This window comes from Mus pahari, chromosome 18 (genome assembly GCF_900095145.1).
Source record: "Mus pahari chromosome 18, PAHARI_EIJ_v1.1, whole genome shotgun sequence".
Lineage (NCBI taxonomy): Eukaryota > Metazoa > Chordata > Mammalia > Rodentia > Muridae > Mus > Mus pahari.
Genome location: NC_034607.1, coordinates 26,046,528 through 26,066,085, shown reverse-complemented (window position 1 = coordinate 26,066,085; position 19,558 = coordinate 26,046,528). Strand labels below are relative to the sequence as shown.

At 40.0% G+C, this 19,558-nt stretch overlaps 1 protein-coding gene across 1 annotated transcript in view; it reads left to right on the top strand.

Annotated features, from left to right (window-relative positions):
• Positions 1-19,558, top strand: part of LOC110335866 — a 120,338-nt gene that overhangs the window by 31,619 nt on the left and 69,161 nt on the right. Inside the window, exons 5-6 of the mRNA XM_021218254.1 lie at positions 4,983-5,150; positions 9,271-9,372. Of these exons, the coding sequence (XP_021073913.1) occupies positions 4,983-5,150; positions 9,271-9,372 (270 nt within the window). The remainder of the gene's footprint in view (positions 1-4,982; positions 5,151-9,270; positions 9,373-19,558) is intronic.

Genomic DNA, 19,558 nt, shown 5'->3' with positions numbered 1-19,558 from the left:
AAGGAAGGAAGGAAGGAAGGAAGGAAGGAAGGAAGGAAGGAAGGAAGGAGGAAAGGAAGGAAGGAGTGTGTGTGTAGGAGAGAGAGAGAGAGAAGACGGAAGAGAAGAAATGGGAGGGAAGGATGAAGGGATGGATGGAGTGAGGAAAGCAAGGGAACTAATTCTAATTCCTAATAACAGCTAAGCAGACTGGAGAGCAGCTGAGAGGACAGGAGCTATCACAAGGGACCCAGGTTTAGTTCCCAGGACCTACGAGATGATTCACAACCATCTGAAATTCCCCTGTGATCCATTACCCTCTTCTGACCTCTGTGGGTACCAGACATGCCCACGGTGTATAAACATACATGCATGAAAAACACCCCTACATATAAAATAAAATATATGTCTATCTAAAATAATCTAAAATCACACATATCTATCTAAAAGTTTTAAATAGTATGACAAAAGGATTGTGGTGACCCTACTTGATGTCAGGTGGTTCTATTCTAAGCCACTCATAATGCATTTATTTTTGTTGTTGTTGTTGTTGACATGATTCCCAGTAGAATTATGAGCTATGTTGCTGTACTTCCAACCTCATTTTGCTAATCAGAGCCTCCTGCAGAGGATAAGTGACATGATCCAAGTCATTCAGCTATATATAATTAGTCTTAGTTTCAACTTCAGACAGTATAACTGGGATTCATGCTCCTAACAATACAGCAATTACTGAATCTGTTGAACTCAAATAAGATCCTGGTCTTTTTGGGCATTGCTTTTTCGCATACCACCTCTCCATTTTCTTCAAATGATACAGTAGAACAAAAGAAGTATAAGGATACCTAAGGTACACAGAGCTAACTAGTGCATGTTATGATTCTTTAAAAAAAACTATATTATTGTTGTTATTATTATTAATGGGGCTAAAACAAAAAATAAAACTTAAAAGAGCATGCTTGACTTAAAACGCAATTTCAGCAATATCAAAACATTTAACAGCTCATGTTTGAAATACTCATTTACTAAGTGTTAAATCTAGCAAACCTAATTTGGTAACAAACTTTATCTGACAAAGAGTTATTTGGGCTCTCCTGCTTAGATCAAGGTTCAACGTGGAGCAGATGTTGAGACCTTTAGCAGCTATAAATTTCCAGCAGGTGTGTGGCTTGCTGCTTCATTGGGTTTTAACACAAATTTTATGTCTCAGCTTATGTAAGAGTATGCTCATTAGCTCTGTTCTGCTAACTGAATGAATATAGAGCTACTCATCCACAGAATCACATCTGTTTGTAAATAAGTGAGCTGTTTGAACAGCCTCATACATATTGATAAAAACAATGATCCATATAAAGACCTGCCCTCAGACCCTCACATGACAGGGGACGACTGCATATCCAACACAGGCATTTATTGTCAAAGGGAAAGCATTTCAAGATAAACCAGTTGTCCCAGAAATCTGTGTGAGCTACATCAGCAAACATTTTTAAAATAACTGAATCTTTAATTATTAAGGTACAAATTATATTTTAAAAATCTAAAACTTTAGAAGGTCCTATTACAGCTAAAAAAAAAAAAAAACCACTACAACAAAAGCTTTTATTTAACCTCAAAGCTTAGAAAGGCACATTAATAAATTATTGTGTAATTTTGGTTTACTTTTCCTATCCCAATCAAGTGTCACACACAGACTTACCTAAAAAGTGAAACTTTTGTTTTCTTTTACAAATTTTACAGTGTTCTGAAATATGCTATGTGGAAACAGGTATCATATTCTGATTTATACTGCTCAGATTATTCTGCCCTAAACTTTTTATAATTTCAACCTAATAAGCACCATGTCCAATAAAGCTCATATCGATTCTACTCCAGACTTATAACTGTCTATTAATGTCATATGTCCTCTCTTTTTCCATTCCAACATAGCATAGTCTATCTACTCAATTAGCATGACATATGGAAGTATTGGCAGAATATTGCGGACTGCAGATTTCAGACTGGGGGGGGGCTTTAGAGTATTTGTATATACCTTACATGGTATCTGAGGATAGGGTCTATATGAAAGCATATATATATATATATATATATATATATATATATATATATATATATATATATAAACCTGTAAACCTGTACATGATTTTGTACATTTGCTCTTACACCTATATTCCAACAGTGACCAAGCAGATGTGGTAATCTCATACTTTTGATGTTAGGCTGACCCTCAAAAGGTGTTAGGTTTGTTATTCCATGACTTTTACGACAGTAATGCTTCACCCCTCCTGTGTATCCCTCCTCTTCCCCACCTGATTCTCTGAATGGATTGTGAAGACACATTTCCTGTAGACACACCTCTCTTTGCAGCTAGCTGCCCCACCCTCTTCCTCTGAACTCTCGCGCTGCACCACAATGTTTTACCTGCCCTCACTGATAAGCGGATATTAGCCCAGAAACTTAGAATATCCAAGATACAATTTGCAAAACACATGAAACTCAAGAAGAAGGAAGACCAAAGCGTGGATACATCGCTCCTTCTTAGAATGGGGAAGAAAATATCCATGGAAGGAGTTACAGGGACAAAGTTCTGAGCTGAGACGGAAGAAAGGACCATCCAGAGACTACTCCACCCAAGAATCCATCCCATATACAACCACCAAACCCAGACACTATTGCATATGCCAGAAAGATTTTGCTGACAAGACCCTGATATAGCTGTCTCTTGTGAGGCTATGCCAGTGCCTGACAAATACAGAAGTGGATGCTTACAGATATCTATTGGATGGAACATAGGGCCCCCAATGAAGGAGCTAGAGAAAGTACCCAAGGAGCTAAAGAGGTCAGCAACCCTATAGGAGGAACAACAATATGAACTAACCAGTACCCCCCAGAGTTGAGTATCTAGTTGCATATGTAGCAGAGGATGGCCTAGTCGGCCACCAATGGGAGGAGAGGCCCTTGGTCTTGTGAAGATCATGTGCCCCAGTACAGGGGAATGCCAGGGATAGGAAGTGGGAGTGGGTGGGTTGGGGAGCAAGGCGGGGAAGGGTATAGGGGGCTTTGGGGATAGCATTTGAAATGTAAATGAAGAGAATATCTAAAAAAGAAAAAAAAAACCAATGTACTTAAAATGAATCGCACACACCTAATAGAAGAGCATTTATTTCAAATCAATTTGGTGAGAGAATGAATGTGCCTGAAACCACCCAAGCCATCCAATGTCTCTTGCAGTCTCACATAATTTAAGCAGATGTGCAAGATGGAAACCTGTTGTTCATTTGTCTATGTGTCAAGACGATGGCCATATAATTATTCTCTGCAGTCTGGCACTAAGAAACTGAACGTGGGAAATGAACGAGAACCATTAAGAGTGATTCTCCAGAGAAAACCAAGAGACCTTTGATGGGGCTGGTTGGAGGGAGTGAAGTGCTTTCTACCATTGGCCTACACCAGAACTCTGTCTTGCTAGGTCAGGTAAGGATGGAAGGCTTCTCCCAGAGACTTCTGAGAAAGGCATAGGAACCATTACAGTGTATAAGGAGAAATAGAGAAGGATATAAGATGCTCTACTGGGCTTTAGGAAGCCCTGCTGAAACATCTACCTACAATCCCAGGAAATGAGACAGGCGATCAGGACACTGGGAGGTCGGTTCATGCTTCGCTGTTTTGAAGAACAGAAAGGCGTGTGTTCTTTAAGCCCCTCATTCCCAAAATTATTTTTTAAATGCAAATAAATTATGTAGTTTTTTTTTTTAAAATAACTTTTGGTTCTGAGGCTTGATTTTTTTTTTCAACTATGCCTGCATGAAAGACTGAGAGAGATGGAGTTGGGTTTCCCTCAAGTGTGAACTTTCTAACCAGGGCACAAAGAAAGATGGAAGATAATGTGGAAAGACAAGCTCATTTCTGTTCAAGGCACAGCGCTCCACACCATCAGGACACTCCTCTGTACAGGGAAGGACAAATAGATGAAACCTCACACATTTCTTCCTATGCACTTCTCTTTATATAAGCTCATGGTGAGAGTTCTAGAAATACACTTTCAGTACCTTCTTCAAGCACAAAGAGAACAACACGACTGTGCATCTGATAACCCTTTTCCTTGAACTTAATGTTTTAAAATGAATTCTAAAAGCTAATTCCTAGTCTAACCTGGTTTCAACTTGACTTCTAAGTAATAATATATGGTTTTTCAAAAGCAAACATTTATCTTTAACTGATGTACTTGCAGTCATGTGTCCAGTGCAGACTCCCCTGGCCCAGACCCTGAAACAATATTTTGTATTTAGGTGTGCTTTTCTTTCTTGAAGATTTGTTTTATTTTTATTTTTATTTTTTATTTTTATTTATTTGTGTGTGTGTGTGTGTGTGTGTGTGTGTGTGTGTGTGTGTGTGTGTGTGGTGTTTGTTGGTATGGTTGTATGCATATTAGTGTAGTGGCTGAAGTCAGAAGAGGGTGACAGATCCCCAGGAGCTAAAGTTACAGGCAGTTTTGAGACACCAATGTAGATGCTTACAACTGAACTTTGATCTTTGGGTGAGCAGCAAGAACTCCTAACTGTTGAGCTTAGGCCTGGGGAATATTTGTTTTAATTATATTTTAAGAATATATAAATTGGGGGCTGGAGAGATGGCTCAGTGGTTAAGAGCACCGACTGCTCTTCTGAAGGTCCTGAGTTCAAATCCCAGCAACCACATGGTGGCTCACAACCATCTGTAATGAGATCTGACGCCCTCTTCTGGTGCATCTGAAGACAGCTACAGTGTACTTACATATAATAATAAATAAATGTTTTAAAAATTATTTTAAAAAAGAATATATATAAATTATTTTCAAGAAAAATGCATAGCAAACTTAGAAACTTCTTTCTGTCCACAGATAATGCTCTTTATCATAGGGACTTCACCTCTGCATATCTGGGTATGTTTTCACCGTGACCACTGGAGCACTGGTTCCTCTTTCCTGTCAGTGTATAACTTCATTTCTCACCTTCTCTGTTCCTCAGTCACCTCAGATGATGTTCATTCTGTGGATTTTGGCTTTCGAGTTGATATCGAAGAAAAAGGATTCTACACGGAGAATTTCCACTCAACAGCATGGGTTTTTCGTGGTGATGATGGAAATCCTGAAGATAGTCCAAGGTGTCTTAGTAAAAAGCCAAGACCAGTAGCTGGTAAGGATTTTAACATTACTGCAAGCCACAAAGGTCTTAGCAAACTCTTAACTAGACCCCTAGACACTAAAGAATATGGGCAGTTGGCATGTGTTAAAGAATCTGAAATTAATAAAATAATTTCTTATTATTTTAAGACTTATTCCTTAAAATATGGTACAAGGGTTTAATATATCAATATGGAATGGGGGACATCTCACAGGGCCTCCACTTCTAGCTGAAGAACAACAGGCAATTAATAGCTGCTGAGAGAGGAAGAATTAGTCTTCTATAGGGACAAACCCCCTGATAGGTAATACAAGTCCAAATGGTTAGACCTAAACACACACACACACACACACACACACACACACACACACACACACTATTAAATGAATGAATCCAAAAGATTGCATTTATAAATTCATTTGTGTATATATGTTAAAAATATAAGATGCCATGAAGTTGAGAGGGTGTCAGGGGGATTGGGGAAAGTTGGATGGAGGAGAGGGAGAGGGGAAATTATGTGTGTGTGTGCGTGTGTGTGTGTATGTGTGTGTGTGTGTGTGTGTGTATTTATATATACTCATATAAATTTCTCCAAAAGTAAAAATATAAAAAGAACTATTCCTTTGGAATACTAACTCCAGCTTTGGAGTATAAACTAGTATAAGCTGGGCACAGTAGTATACACCTGAAATTCTGCACATAGGAAGTGGAAGCAGGGTTGGGGCCAGAGAAACAACTCAGTACGGTGCCCTTCTTACAGAGGCCTGGAGTTAGGTTCTGGAGTCTGTGGCACTGAGAGATAATAGCAAGAGAACGTAGACATTAGGAAAGTGGGCAGCAGGCAAATGAACACATTTACAAAAAATATGTTAATAACATAAGAATATTTCAAAGATAGCATAATGCTAGTTTACATGTGTCACAATGTATTTTCTGAAAAATAAATTTAATACTTATGAAACAAACTGAATCCTTAATTTCCTAAAAAGTTCAGGGCAGGAAAATAGGCAAAGGTACCTCCCCCAGCAATGCTGCATAGCTGCAGCTACCTTAAGGGTGTAGGGCATTTCAGTGTAGGAGTTTTGTCATATTTATGGAAATCCTTGCCCTTCATTTGGATTTTTACAGCCAACAATATGATGCAAAGGAAGTGCTGTCTAGAGGGATAAATTACTTGACGATGCACCCGCAGCCTGTGAAACAACAATGACATTCATTTGTGGCTTGTCAGCAGCTGTGTGGCACTTATAGATTATTCAGTAGACAGAGCCATGGGAAAGGGGGACTATAAATCTTAAAATATGAGAAAATCGACTTCAGAATGGGAAAGGAACACGGTTCCGAACATGTTGATTGTGTCCTCCCACAGGAGAGTTCTACAGTTGAGCTCAACATATCAAGACTTTATTGAAATGTTTATTCTTCCATACATGTTGTTGACATTCAGATTGCTTGACTGAGAAACCAAAACCACAGAAACATGACCTTGAAAACAATAGCTACTTAATAGTTTCATGGAATAATAAAAAGACAAATATGATTTTATTTGAATCAACATATAAAAATCTCTCATTAAGAAAGTATTTGCTGGCTAAATCAATCTGCCAAAAGCAGAAGATAGTATCAAGACAGTAACCTAGAGGGAACAAGGAACCTTGAAAAGTAGAGATGTTAGAAAATTATTGTTACAGCAGTCAGAAATGGATTTCTGCTTTTCATTTATTTTTTTCCTGATTAGCTACCAGCCTATCTCAGCACATTGAAATATTAATTCCTAAGTCCTTGAATTCCCCAGTTCTGCCTCTTAAATTAGGAGATTCAATAAGACACTGTCCAATCACATGTGCCAAGAGAGAAGTCTTTTAATGAGAAACAAACTTTCCCAGAGGCGCAGAGCATTAAAGCAAACAGCTTTAGAGCTGGGGTACACAGAATACCTTCTCAGCAATATTATCATGCCTTTCCTGGGGACCGGGGAAGAGCAACGTGTTTTCTTCAGACATTTTACGGAAGCAAACATCTCTTCAAGAGTCCACATGAAGACCCTGTATCATTCCTTCCCACACAAATGGTGCCAGTTTGGGCAACACGTGTCCAGAACTCAAGCTTCAAGAGGATATGACTCTTCTCTGTCTTTGCTAGTACAATTCTATTACACAGGAGCATCCCTAGGTGTAAAGCAGGGCACCGCAGATATTTGTGAATTGATGACTCCTGCTTTTGTCTGCAATGGACCTGTGAATAAGGAAGAGTGTCTTCTTGTTTATATCGGATGCTTGTTTTCCTTATCTGACCAAACAGGAGGTCATGACTGAGCGCACCTGAGCAGAATGCTCTGCCTACGGCTACATTTGCTGTGACCCACAAGAAACTTAATATGAAATGTAATGATTCAGTCCAGAATATTTGAATGAAAAATAATTAAGAGAAAAATTAAGTAAATCATATTACAAGCTCTGAAAAGTAACATAAGTTTATAATAATATTTTTACAAACATTATGGGCACCCTCATCTAAGACCATATGTCAGCGATGATGACAAAGAAATTCCACACCCCTCATCACCTTTGGGAGCCTCGTTATCCATCACTTCAAAGTCTCAAGATTTTCTTTGACTTCCTGCTTGCTTTTAATTCTGCTCACATTTTGTATACAAAGGTATTCTGAAAATGTCTTTAAATGCGGACTTCAAGCTAAAGCAACCTACAAAAAAAGAAACATCCTTGCACTTCAACCTGGAGATTTAATTATAATCTAAGAAGTAAAAAATAACACCTACATAAGTAAAAGATGCAGCAGGTTAAAAAGAAGGACCAAAATACATTACCCAGGAACTCTAATGCTTTCTTCCTTTTTATGAAAGGGCATCCTATTAAATTTACGCTGTAAAATGTTAGGTTTCCCCATTCTTTTTAATAGCTGGTATTCTGATCTTGTAGTTTCCTAGCATTTCACAAATACATCAGAGTCAATCTAGTGTTAAGAACATACTCCTGAAATTCAGGAATGTTTCCAATTATGCTTTATTATTATTTACTCTTTACTAGTCTTCAAAGCCAAGTTCTCATGATGTTCACAATCTGGAATCATACCTTTACTTCATTTCTGAGGAATAATAACCCAAAAGATTTCTGAACAGAGAGGATCGTGGTATGTGAGGTACAATCTGGAATTCAGTCTTGGAGAATTTTCTTCATTTTGGGCAAAGTGCCTTGAAATAGAGAAAAGGCAAAGAATGTCAATGGACAGATTTATGTCATGAATAAACCAAGATGATTAACAAGCAGAACTTGTGAGGAAAACACGCACAGACTCACAGAAACACAGAAACACAGACACGCGCATGCACACACACACACACACACACACACATATACACACACACCGCCGCCCCCCCCACACACACACACTAGAGAAAATTATATAGAAAAGAAGATGTAAAAGTAGCAGTAAAAAATTACAGAAGGAACAGTGGAATGGTACCTGGTTCACAGTAATTAAAGTTAGATAGATGACTGTAAAAGTTCATGAACTCTTACTGTGATGGTCTTAGGATTCTCCTCCATTGACAGTGCAACCAAGCCTGCCAGCTCCAACCTCTACAAAACCAATGGCTCCTGTACTTTTCTTAGTAAGCCAGCACTTTTACTCCTCTTGGCTTCTTGTAAAACATCATTTTATAGACTGCGTTTAAATGTTTTCCATGAATAGTGTTGTAATGAATTCTCTTTTTTACACATCTAAGCACCTTAAGTTTGTTTTTTGGGTAGCTACGACAGACTGGTTCAGTGTGAATCCTAAAGTGTAGTACTGTTTAACTGTAGTAAGCTTTATATTCTCAACACAAATATTTAACCTCTCTACTCCACATGCCAATATTCTCTTCTCTAAAAATATATTAACAATCATCATGTGTTGTGAAGACTAAACTAGACTGCACTGTATGAAAATAGTATGGTGAAACCCAGAATTTGGTGTAATTAATACATTCTATTACTTAGTATTGCTCAGAACCTATCTATTAGGCCTGACATGGAATCAAAAAGTAAACATGCTACTTGTACCGTACTGTAAAAGTATATAGTATAGAATGTCAACTCAGAGCAAGGCATTCTTTTTTTTTCCCTTGCAGTTCGTGAGCGAACTGTGAGACTATTCAAAGGAACTGGAGATTATCCCTGGGGATTTCGGATTCAGTTCTCCAAACCAATCGTGGTAACTGAAGTGGATACCAGTAAGTGCTCTCATAAAAAGTTTAATTCATACCAGAACAGCCCTCTCAATGCTATCAACATGAATCAAACGACCTAGGCTCTCACCATCTGGTAAAATGCATGTGAGCAACAGAAGCAATCTCTGAGACTGTTTACCAAACAATACTGAGAAGTTCTCAGATCATGACCACGTATTGTTTTAAAGTCCAGGTTATTTGTATGAATACACTCCTCAGATAAACACAGAGTGGCCCTGGGAGTTCTATTTGCCCTGGAATATTTCCATTATGCCTCCTTGGGTATTCTTTATAAATGTCATTCCTAATTAAAGCATTACACTACTCTGTTCCTCCTTTCATTTCTTCTATACCCTACCCCGGCTCGTTCTCTCTCTCTCTCTCTCCCTCCCTCTCTCTCTCTCTCTCATTTGCGGTCTCTTTTCCCTTAAATGGTATTGCAACAAATATGTTATCAAATATAGAAACAAGATGTGCTGATTCCATTCTGTGTTGCCTTTACACATATGTTTTTAACCACTGATCACTCGGTACTGAATAACAAATTAAGGAGCTCATTTCTGGGGAAGACAACTTTGGTTTCTCAACAGTCATTAACTGCCTATATCTCCTTACCTTGTGATATTTTTCCCCCATATATGCTGTGATTGCTACTGGTTTTGGAATTATTCAGATCCTATTGAGACAGCCATATTGCTATTGCTCGCTGGTCATATCTAGAATGTCTCTTTCAGCAGACTTCTGGATAACTGGTTCTAACAATCTTTCCAACACTACTTCTTCAATGTCTCTGGAGCTTTATATGTAGGAGTTATATTGTAGCTGCATAATTTGGGCCTGTGCATCCCTGTGACATATTCTTACTTTAAACGTAAGGAGGTGCCAAGAATTTTGGATATGTATTTCATTACTGTTCATTAGTGGTTTAGGAGAAATAATTTAAATTTCTTATAATTTCAGATTAGGAATTGACTGGTTTGAATTTATATATCAAAACTATATATTTGTCTGGTATTATTGGTCCCATTTTTTTAAAAAAAATAGCTATATTAGGATCAAAGTCAGTGGAAAACTTGCCAATTGAGTTTTTATGTCTATAAATACCAGGATTCGAGACTTAGCATTTCAAGCTATGGAAACAGAGTTTCTTCACTACAATATCGTCCATTAGGACACAATCGAACACCTGACCCAAAGTGGTTTAAACAACAGAGCAGATGGGCTGACTCACAAAGCTGAAAGTTCTGAGCTAGTGCAGATGTTAGGTTTGCTTCAGTGATGTAGTCATTTCATCAGAACCATAGCTTGTTTCATTCTTTTCATTGCCGTCCCAAGTTTCCACTTAGATCTAAATAGTCTCAGCGGCGCTCTGGCTTTCCTACTCCAAACTACAGAGTCAGAGAAAGGAGACAAGCTTGCAACCTCAAATAGCCTCTTGGGATTACACTGAACTGGCTCAGTTAGGTCAAATGAGGTGGTTGGACTAAATTATCAGAAAGCTAAGCCTGCCATGGACCAGATGATGGAGCGATCCCTTCATCTTGTACAAGTTTCCACAGAATAGAAAACAGAAAGAGATGATCTTGTGAAAGGTAAGCTCTAGTTCAAGACATACTGACTACAGTGACACTCAACACCCAGTAGCAATCACACAAATAACATCACACAGGTACACAATTGATTCAAAAATGAGAAGGTTTTTTTCTCCTCTTTATATATTAGCATTTGGCATATGATCACTTTCTGCTTTGAGGGGAAAAAAATTAGTATCATATTCCAGGAATCATAGTACATTCCTGTAATCCCAGCATCCCAGAAAAGTAAGACAGGAAAACTTCAAGTTCAAGGCTGACTTAGGCTCAATACTGACCCATCCTCCAAACAAATAAGCGTTCTATTATCACATAATTACCTTTGAATCTTTCTGAACTAGATATTTGACTAATTTATTTCAACTGTTGGGAATCGTAAGCACATTGCACATCATATCACCTGTTCCTAGCTGCACTGCTGGATTAACATCGTCTCTAAAATATAAATGCTTATGGAATCGGCATAGTAAAAAGTTTATTGTAAAATAATTTTTCTTCATATTCTTCACTCAACTTACTTTACTAATGTATTTTCCCTCTCTGTGAGGTATAAAATGAGTTCTAATTTTTGTCTTCTCTCAGGCAATAAAGGATTTTGTTCCTCTGTCTTGTAGTTTAAAATCTAGACCAAATTCCTAATCGCAAAACTACAAATCAATCTAATACAATTATCTAAATTTCAGAATTCCTTTCTAGTTTCCTTTTCTCCTCCCTCAGCTTAAGACTGTCTCAGGCATCAAGCATATATTGTCTTCTTGACTATTTTCCATTTCTATTTATTGACACCTCCAACTGGTCTGTTCTCCTCTTGTCTCTTCCATTTCAATGGCAGTATTTACAACTCTTCCATTTCAATGGCAGTATTTACAACTGCTTATTTTTCTCTCCCCTTTTCATCATTTACAAAACATCAATAAGTAGAAAAACAGAGAAAAACTTTAACATAATAAACTTTTTAATTCCGTTTTGACAATGTATTGAAACTGTAATATAAATTTCTATCCATGCCATTTAAAAGGATGGCATGATAAATCTTGAGAACTCTGTAGCCACCAAGTTTTATGGCCTATGGGGAGACACTTTTGTGTCTCTGAGTTGTTCCCCTGTAGAGGGATCGGCATTCATGTTTCCTGTTTTGTTCCTGCTTTCTTCCTTCACAGATGTAGCCTGGATCTTCAGGATGTCTTCCCTTGTCAAATCTAATTTTTATTAATTTTGATGGGATTCATAGCTGTTCTTTTCATCTTGAAACACACACAAAACCTCGTCCCTAACGTTAAATGAGCTGTCACATATTCATGCTGATTTAATTTAGTAGTCCTTTCTAAGAGCTAGTGCTTCTCAACAGCCGTGATAGTCTTCTCATTGACATTTTAAAAATGTAAAGTCAATAGAACAGTATTTAAATGTTCTTTGGGAGATCCCAAATTTCCCTTCTGTTCTATGACCATTTCCTCTAAAGTGCTGTTAGATCTCTGCTTGTTCTGTAGGATTATGAGATATCCAAGTAACATGTTTTATGTCATAATGTCTAAAATAGTATTGTATTCTAACATATCTATCTATCTATCTATCTATCTATCTATCTATCTATCTATCTATCTATAATCATTGTCAGCTTCAATCTGTAGAGGTAACTCTAAGATAGTCACCATCTCTAATAAATTTGCAATCTCAGAATCAGACTTTATAGACCTCAAGGCAAATAGGAATCAAGAATATGTATCAGTTATACTATATATTAACACTTGTGCGTATTTAAAATTTTGAAAGCCTACAATATAAAACATGTAAGCTATTATATGACATTGTTCTAATGTGACTTCAAGCATAATTTGTACTCTCAACTCAATATATTAGATTTCTATGGATTGTCATTCTGATTTTGCAAGCCTTTGTGGATTTTTTTTTTTTTTTTTTTAATATGGAGCTACCTTTAACTGTCATTGCAGGCTCCAGATTGGATTCCTCAGAAGTTTCTTTACTCTAATTTAAAGAATCTTCTAGTCTCTGTTCTATGGCCTCTATGCTAATAGTTCATCTTTTAGTCTTCTCCTTATATAAGTCTGTTTTATTCTGACTTTTTTAAAAAAGAAGATTATATATACACGGTCATTACTGAATATATATTTGAGGTCCAAATGCCCTCTTCTACAATGTTTTCCAATTTTTAACGTAGAAATTATTTTTCTCTTCATGTTAGTTCTTTTTTATTAGATATTTTCTTTATTTACATTTAAAATGTTGTCCCCTTTCCTGATTTCCCCTCTGAAAAACCCCTGTCCCCTCCCCCTCCCCCTCATCACCAACCCATTCACTCCCACTTCCTGGTCCAGGCATTCCCCTACACTGTGGCATGGAGCCTTCACAGGACCAAGGGCCTCTCCCCGACAAGGCCATCTTCTGTTACATGTGTGGCTAGAGCCATGGCGCCCTCCATATGTACTCTTTGGTTGGTGGTTTAGTCCCTGGGAGCTCTGGAGGTACTAATTGGTTCATATTGTTGTTCCTCCTATGGGGCTGCAAGCTCCTTCAGCTCCTTGGTTCCTTTCTCTAGCTCCTCCATGGGGGACCCAGAAGCTCAGAATACCAAAAGTACAATTCACAGACCACATGAAGCTCAAGAAGAAGGAAGACCAATGTGTGGACGCTTCAGTCCTTCTTAGAATGGGGAACAAAATACTCATGGGAGGAGATACGGAGACAAAGTATGGAGCATAGACTGAAGGAAAGGTCATCTAAAGACTCCCCTCCCCCCCCCCCCGGGGATCCATCCCATATACAGTCACCAAACCCAGACACTATTGTGGATGCCAACAAATGCTTGCTGACAGGCGCCTGATATAGAAATTAATTTTTAGTCTCTCTAACTCTCTCCACAAAGGTTTTTTTCTTTTATTTAAATTTTATTTTATTTTTAATTTATTTTTTATATTCCATTTTCCATTCCCCACCCCACCCCATCCACCCTTCAACTGCTCCACATCCCACACTTCCTCCCCACTCCACCCTGTATCCATGTGGAAGCCCCTCCCCCCCCCACCTGACCTCTAAACTCCCTGGGGTCTCCAGTCTCTTGAGGGTTAAGTGCATCATCTCTGAATGAACACAGACCAGGAACATCTGTACTGTATGTGTGTTGGAGGCTTCATATCAGCTGGTGTATGCTGTCTGTTTGGTGGTCCAGTGTTTGAGAGATCTTGGGTGTCCAGATTAATTGAGGATGCTGGTCCTCCTATAGGATCACCCTTCTCCTCAGCTTCTTTCAGCCTTCCCTAATTCAACAACAGGGGTCAGCTGTTTCTGTTGATTGGTTGGGTGCAAACATCTGCATCTGACTCTTTCAGCTACTTGTTGGGTCTTCTGGAGGGCAGTCATGCTAGGTCCCTTTTTGTAAGCGTTCCATAGCCTCACTAATAGTGTCAGGCCTTGGGACCTCCCCTTGAGCTGGATCCCACTTTGGTCCTGTCTCTGGACTTTCTTTTCCTCAGGTTCCTCTCCATTTCTATCCCTGTAATTCAGTGACAGGAACAATTATGGGTCAGAGATGTGACTGTGGGATGGCAACCCCATCCCTCACTTGATGCCCTGTCTTCCTGCTGGAGGTGGGCTCTCTAAGTTCCCTCTCCCTACTGTCAGGCTGTTCATCTAAGGTCCCTCCCTTTGAGTCCTGGGAGTGTCTCACCTCCCCGGTCTCTAGTGCATTCTGGGAGGGGGGTCCCCCAACCTCTTATTTCCTGAGGTTGCCTGTTTATGTTCTTTCTGCTGGCCCTCAGTCCTTTTGCCTCACCCAATGCCAGATCATGTTCCTCTCTCAGCTCCCACTCCCCCTACCCCCACCCCCACATCTGATCCATTTGCAATCTCCTCCAGGGGCCAGACTGTGTCTCTGGAAGTTGGCTCTGGCCCTGCAGCTCACCCACCCCCACCCCCACCCCCACCCCACCCCACCCCTGTGGGCCTGAATTGGGCCTTGCCTTTCCTACAGACCACCTGGCTCTGCCTAGCATGTTGTCCAATCCTCTGCTTGGGGGAAGCCACAACTAATGTGCCCTGAAGAGCCAGCTTTTCTACTCAGCAGGGGCTTTTTCTAAGAGTCACCTTCTGCACTGACTCTGTGGTTTCCCCGCTACTCCAATAGGAAGCCATCTTCCACGCAGGACTTCTCAGGCTCTAAACTTGGAATTCCAGCCCCAAGTTCAATGCACCACTTGCAACCTCAGCCTTTTTCACTCCTGCCCCAGTTCCTGAGGACTCAGAGGCTTCTTTATTTAGGAATAATTGCCTAGGTCATAAGCTTGGGCTTGTTCCCCGACTAGCTCGTAACTTATATGACCTGTTTATGCTATTCTATATGTGCCCCATGGTTGCTTACCTCTCCTCACTTTCATAGCTCAGACTCCCTCCAGGTCTGGTGGCAAATCATCCCCTCTTTCGCTAAATCGCAGAGTTCACCCCTTCCATCCCCTACTTCCCTCTACCCGAACACTTACCTCTTATCTCCTGCCTTTTGCTCATAGGCCATCCACTTTTTATTGATGATCCCACACAATACACAGGAGATTTGCTCTCCATCCTATGGTATTTTGTTTGATCTGCAGGAAAGTTCTCAAATAATGGAAGAAAGGCTACCTGAACCCTTCAAATACAGGGATGGACAGGCTCCCCTGAGGCTGAACCTTGACAAAATACCTAAGGGGTTAGCCTTTTCCCAGTGCTTCCCAGAGGGACCTACAGCCTACAAGGGTAAATGTACACAGGGAGAAAGGAAACAATCAGATTTTTCTGGTTCTGTTGGATACAGATTCTGAATTTACATAGATTCTGGGAGACTCCAAGAAACACTGTAGCCCTCCAGTTGGAAAGTAAGACCTTATGAAGGTCAGGGGGTTAATGGACTTTTCACTGGAGTCTGACTAACGGTAAGAGCACTGGATCCCCAAACTTATTCTATAGTTATTTTCCCAGTCATGGAATCTATCATTGGGACAGATATACTTAGAAGTTAGTAGAACTCTTACATTGGTTCCTTGACCTTTGGAGTGAGGGCTATTATGGTTGGAAAGGCTAAATGGAAGTCTTTGGAGTTGCCTCTGCCAAAGAAAATAGTGAATCAAACCCAGTATCACAACCCTGGTGGAAGTACAGAAAATAGGACTTAAAAGATGCAGGGGTGGTGGTTCCCACCACATGTCACTTTGATTCTCTTGTCTAGCCAGAGAAGATCCAGATGGATCATGGAGAATGCCAGAAAGCTATTGAAAACTCAGTTAGTGGCTCCAACTACAGCTGCTGTATCAGATGTGGTGTCCTTACATGAGCAGATTAACACTTCTCTTGGTACATGGCATGCAACTATTGATCTAAGAAATACCCTTTTCTTGAAACCTGTCCATAAGGACCACTTAAAGTAACTGGCTTTCAGTTGGCAGGGCCAACAGTATACCTTTACAGTTTTATCTCAAGAATATATTAACTCCCTGCCCTGAGTCTTAGTTCAAAGGAAACTTGATCATCTGTTCTTCCAGGAAAATATCACAATTGTACACTTCCTTGATGATCTTATGTTGAGTGGACCAAGTGAGCCATCACTTGGTAGCTTGTTGGTAACACATATGTGTATCAGAGCATGGAATATAAGTCCAGCCAGAATTCAAGAATCTACCTCAGTGAATTTTTAGGAATCCAGTGGTGTGGGCATGCAGGGATGTTCTTTTCTCCTAAGGTAAAAGGTATGTTATTTCCCATGGCCCCTTCCACCACCAAGAAAGAAGCACAGCACTTTATGGGCCTATTTGGATTCTGGAGATTCAGCATAGTTTTCTTCGCTTGAGTGTGTTACTCTGGCTTATATGCCAAGTTACTTGGAAAGCTTCTAGCTTTGAGGGGCCTGAAACAACAGAAAGCTCTTGAATCATGCAATCCAGCAAACCCAGTGGTACTTGAAGTGGCAGTGGCGGATAGGGGTGCTGTTAGGAACCTTTGGCAAGCCCTATAGATGAATCTCAGAACAGATCTTTGGGACTTTGGAGAAGGGTTCCACCATCATCTCCAGACAACTATTTTCCCTTTGAGAGACAGCTCTTGTCCTGCTATTGGGCCTTAGTGGGAACTGATCATTTGGTAAGGAAGTCACCAAGTTAACGAGCAACATGAGCTGCCCATCATGGGCTGAGTGTTACCGACCCACCAAGTCATAAGGTAGGAGGGGCACAGAAGCAGTCCATCACCAGACAGAGCTGTGATCGGGCCCAAGCATGTCCTGAAGGCATAAACATGTTACATGACAAGTTGCCTAAATGCCTATGGTTCCTACCCTTGTTACAATGCCATCTGCTGCCAAGCATGCACATATAACTTCATTGGGTGTGCCCTCTGATCAATGGACTGAGCAGACAAAGACGAGGGCTAGGTTCTGCACATAAAGCTGGCTCTACCCAGAAATGGACAGATGCAAAATTACAACCATTTCTGGGGAAACCCTAAAGGACAGCAGAAAATGGAAATATTCACAGTAGGTAGAACTTCAGGCAGCTCACATGATCATACAGTTTGTTTGGAAAGAAAGAGAGCCTGCTGTTCATTGATTCATGATCTGTAGCCAGTGTATTGGCTAGATAGTCAAGGGCATGGAAAGAGCGTGATTGGGAAACTGGTGAGAAATACACCTGGGGAAAAAGTCTGTGGAGAGATCCGATCTCTCCAAATGAGCAAAGGATGTGAAGATACCTTGTGTCCCATGTAAATTCTCACTCAAAAAGCTTCAGCAGAAGTGTTCAGTAATCAAGTAGATGACCTGTTCTATGGACTCTTTCCACAGCCACCACTGTCATTGCCCAACCCATTGGCTTCATAAACAAATGTGGCATGAAAGCAAAGATTGAAGTTATGCATGGGCTCTACAAAAAGTACTGCCGACACCAAGGTTGACATGGCTATAGCTCCTGCTGAGTGACAGATATGGCACCAATTCTCTGCGTAACCAACCAGCCAGTGGTCTGGTGGTAGGTTGACTATACTGGACCACTTCCTCCATGTAAATGACACTTTGTCCTTACTGGAGTAGATACTTATTCTGGTTATGAGATTGTCTTTCCTGTGTGTAATTCTTCTGCCAAAACCATCGTATATGGACTTTCGGAATGCCTTATCCACTCTTCTGGCATTCCACATAGCACTGCTTCTGACCAAGGAACCCACTTCAGAGCCAAAGAAGTGAGACAGTGAGCCCATGATCATGATCCACTAGGAAGATTTTTTTTTTCTTCCTGTTCCTATGTCCTTAAGTTCTGTTCGCCTAAAAGTTTCGGTTCCAGACAGGGAGCACTTCTGCTAGGAGATACAACAAATAATCCAGTGAACTTGAAGTTCAGACTCTCCCTGGCCACTTTGGGCTTCTGATGTCCATAAGTCAACAAGCTAGGAAAGGAATAAGAGTGTTGTGGTGGAAGTGGAGTTGAGCCAGATTATTGAGACAAAATTGGATTTCTGCTCCATAATGGAGGTAAGAAAGACGATGACTGGAGTATAGGAGATCCTTTAGGGCATCTCTTTGTGTTTCCATGTACTATGAATAAAACAATTGGAAACTACAACAGCCTAATACAGGGCGGATGACAAAGTGCACAGATCCTTCAGGGCCCTTCAGGTCACTCATCGAGGAAAAGAACCAAGACTTGCCGAAGACCTCGCTGAAGATGGAGGAAGCACAGAATGCGCGGTAGAAAAGGGTGGTTTGAAATACCAGCTGGCCATATGATCTGTTGAAATTATTATAATCGACATGGATGTTTTCTGTCATATTTTGTTGAGCAGGTGTTTTGTACGGATATTTATCTTTTCTGTTCTTGAATATTTATGATGTAATATAACGTCAGTTAAGAGAAGTACCAGTGGTGATCATATTTAAGTTTATAATACTTAAGAAAACATTGCCACCTATTCTAAAATTTATAGTATGTTTATATTTTATAGGCTGGGCATGGAGTCACACACCTTTAATCCTAGCATTTGGGAGGCAGAAGCAGGTGAATTTTTTTTTTTAATTTGAAGCCAGCCTGGTCGACAGAGTGAGTTGCAGGACAGCCAGGGCTATACAGAGAAACCCTGTCTAAAAAAAAAAACAAAAACCAAAAAACAAAACAAAAATAGATACAAAATGAAAAAATATATTTTATACAAAGGGTAGCATGTTAGGCAGAATTATGACATCTGTGATAGTACATGGAAGAATTACATCATGATAGGCATAATTGTGACCTGTTTCTTGTTTTCATTTAGAAATTAAGCAGGACATGAGGAGGTATGATTATGTGTAAAGTTGGCAAGGGATGGGACAGAGGTGGCTAGTCTTAGGAGCCAACTTTACTACATCTGGAATTGTAGCAAAACCCAAACAGCTGCGTACATCTGTGAGGAATTATCTTCTTAATTGATTCATTTGAGGCGAGAAGATCCACTCTAATATGGACCTTTGGAGGTGGGAAGATCCACCTGTGATGTAGGCCACACCTCCATTTGCAGCCCACAGGCCACACCTCCATTTGCAGTCCACAGGCCACACCTCCATTTGCAGCCCACAGGCCACACCTCCATTT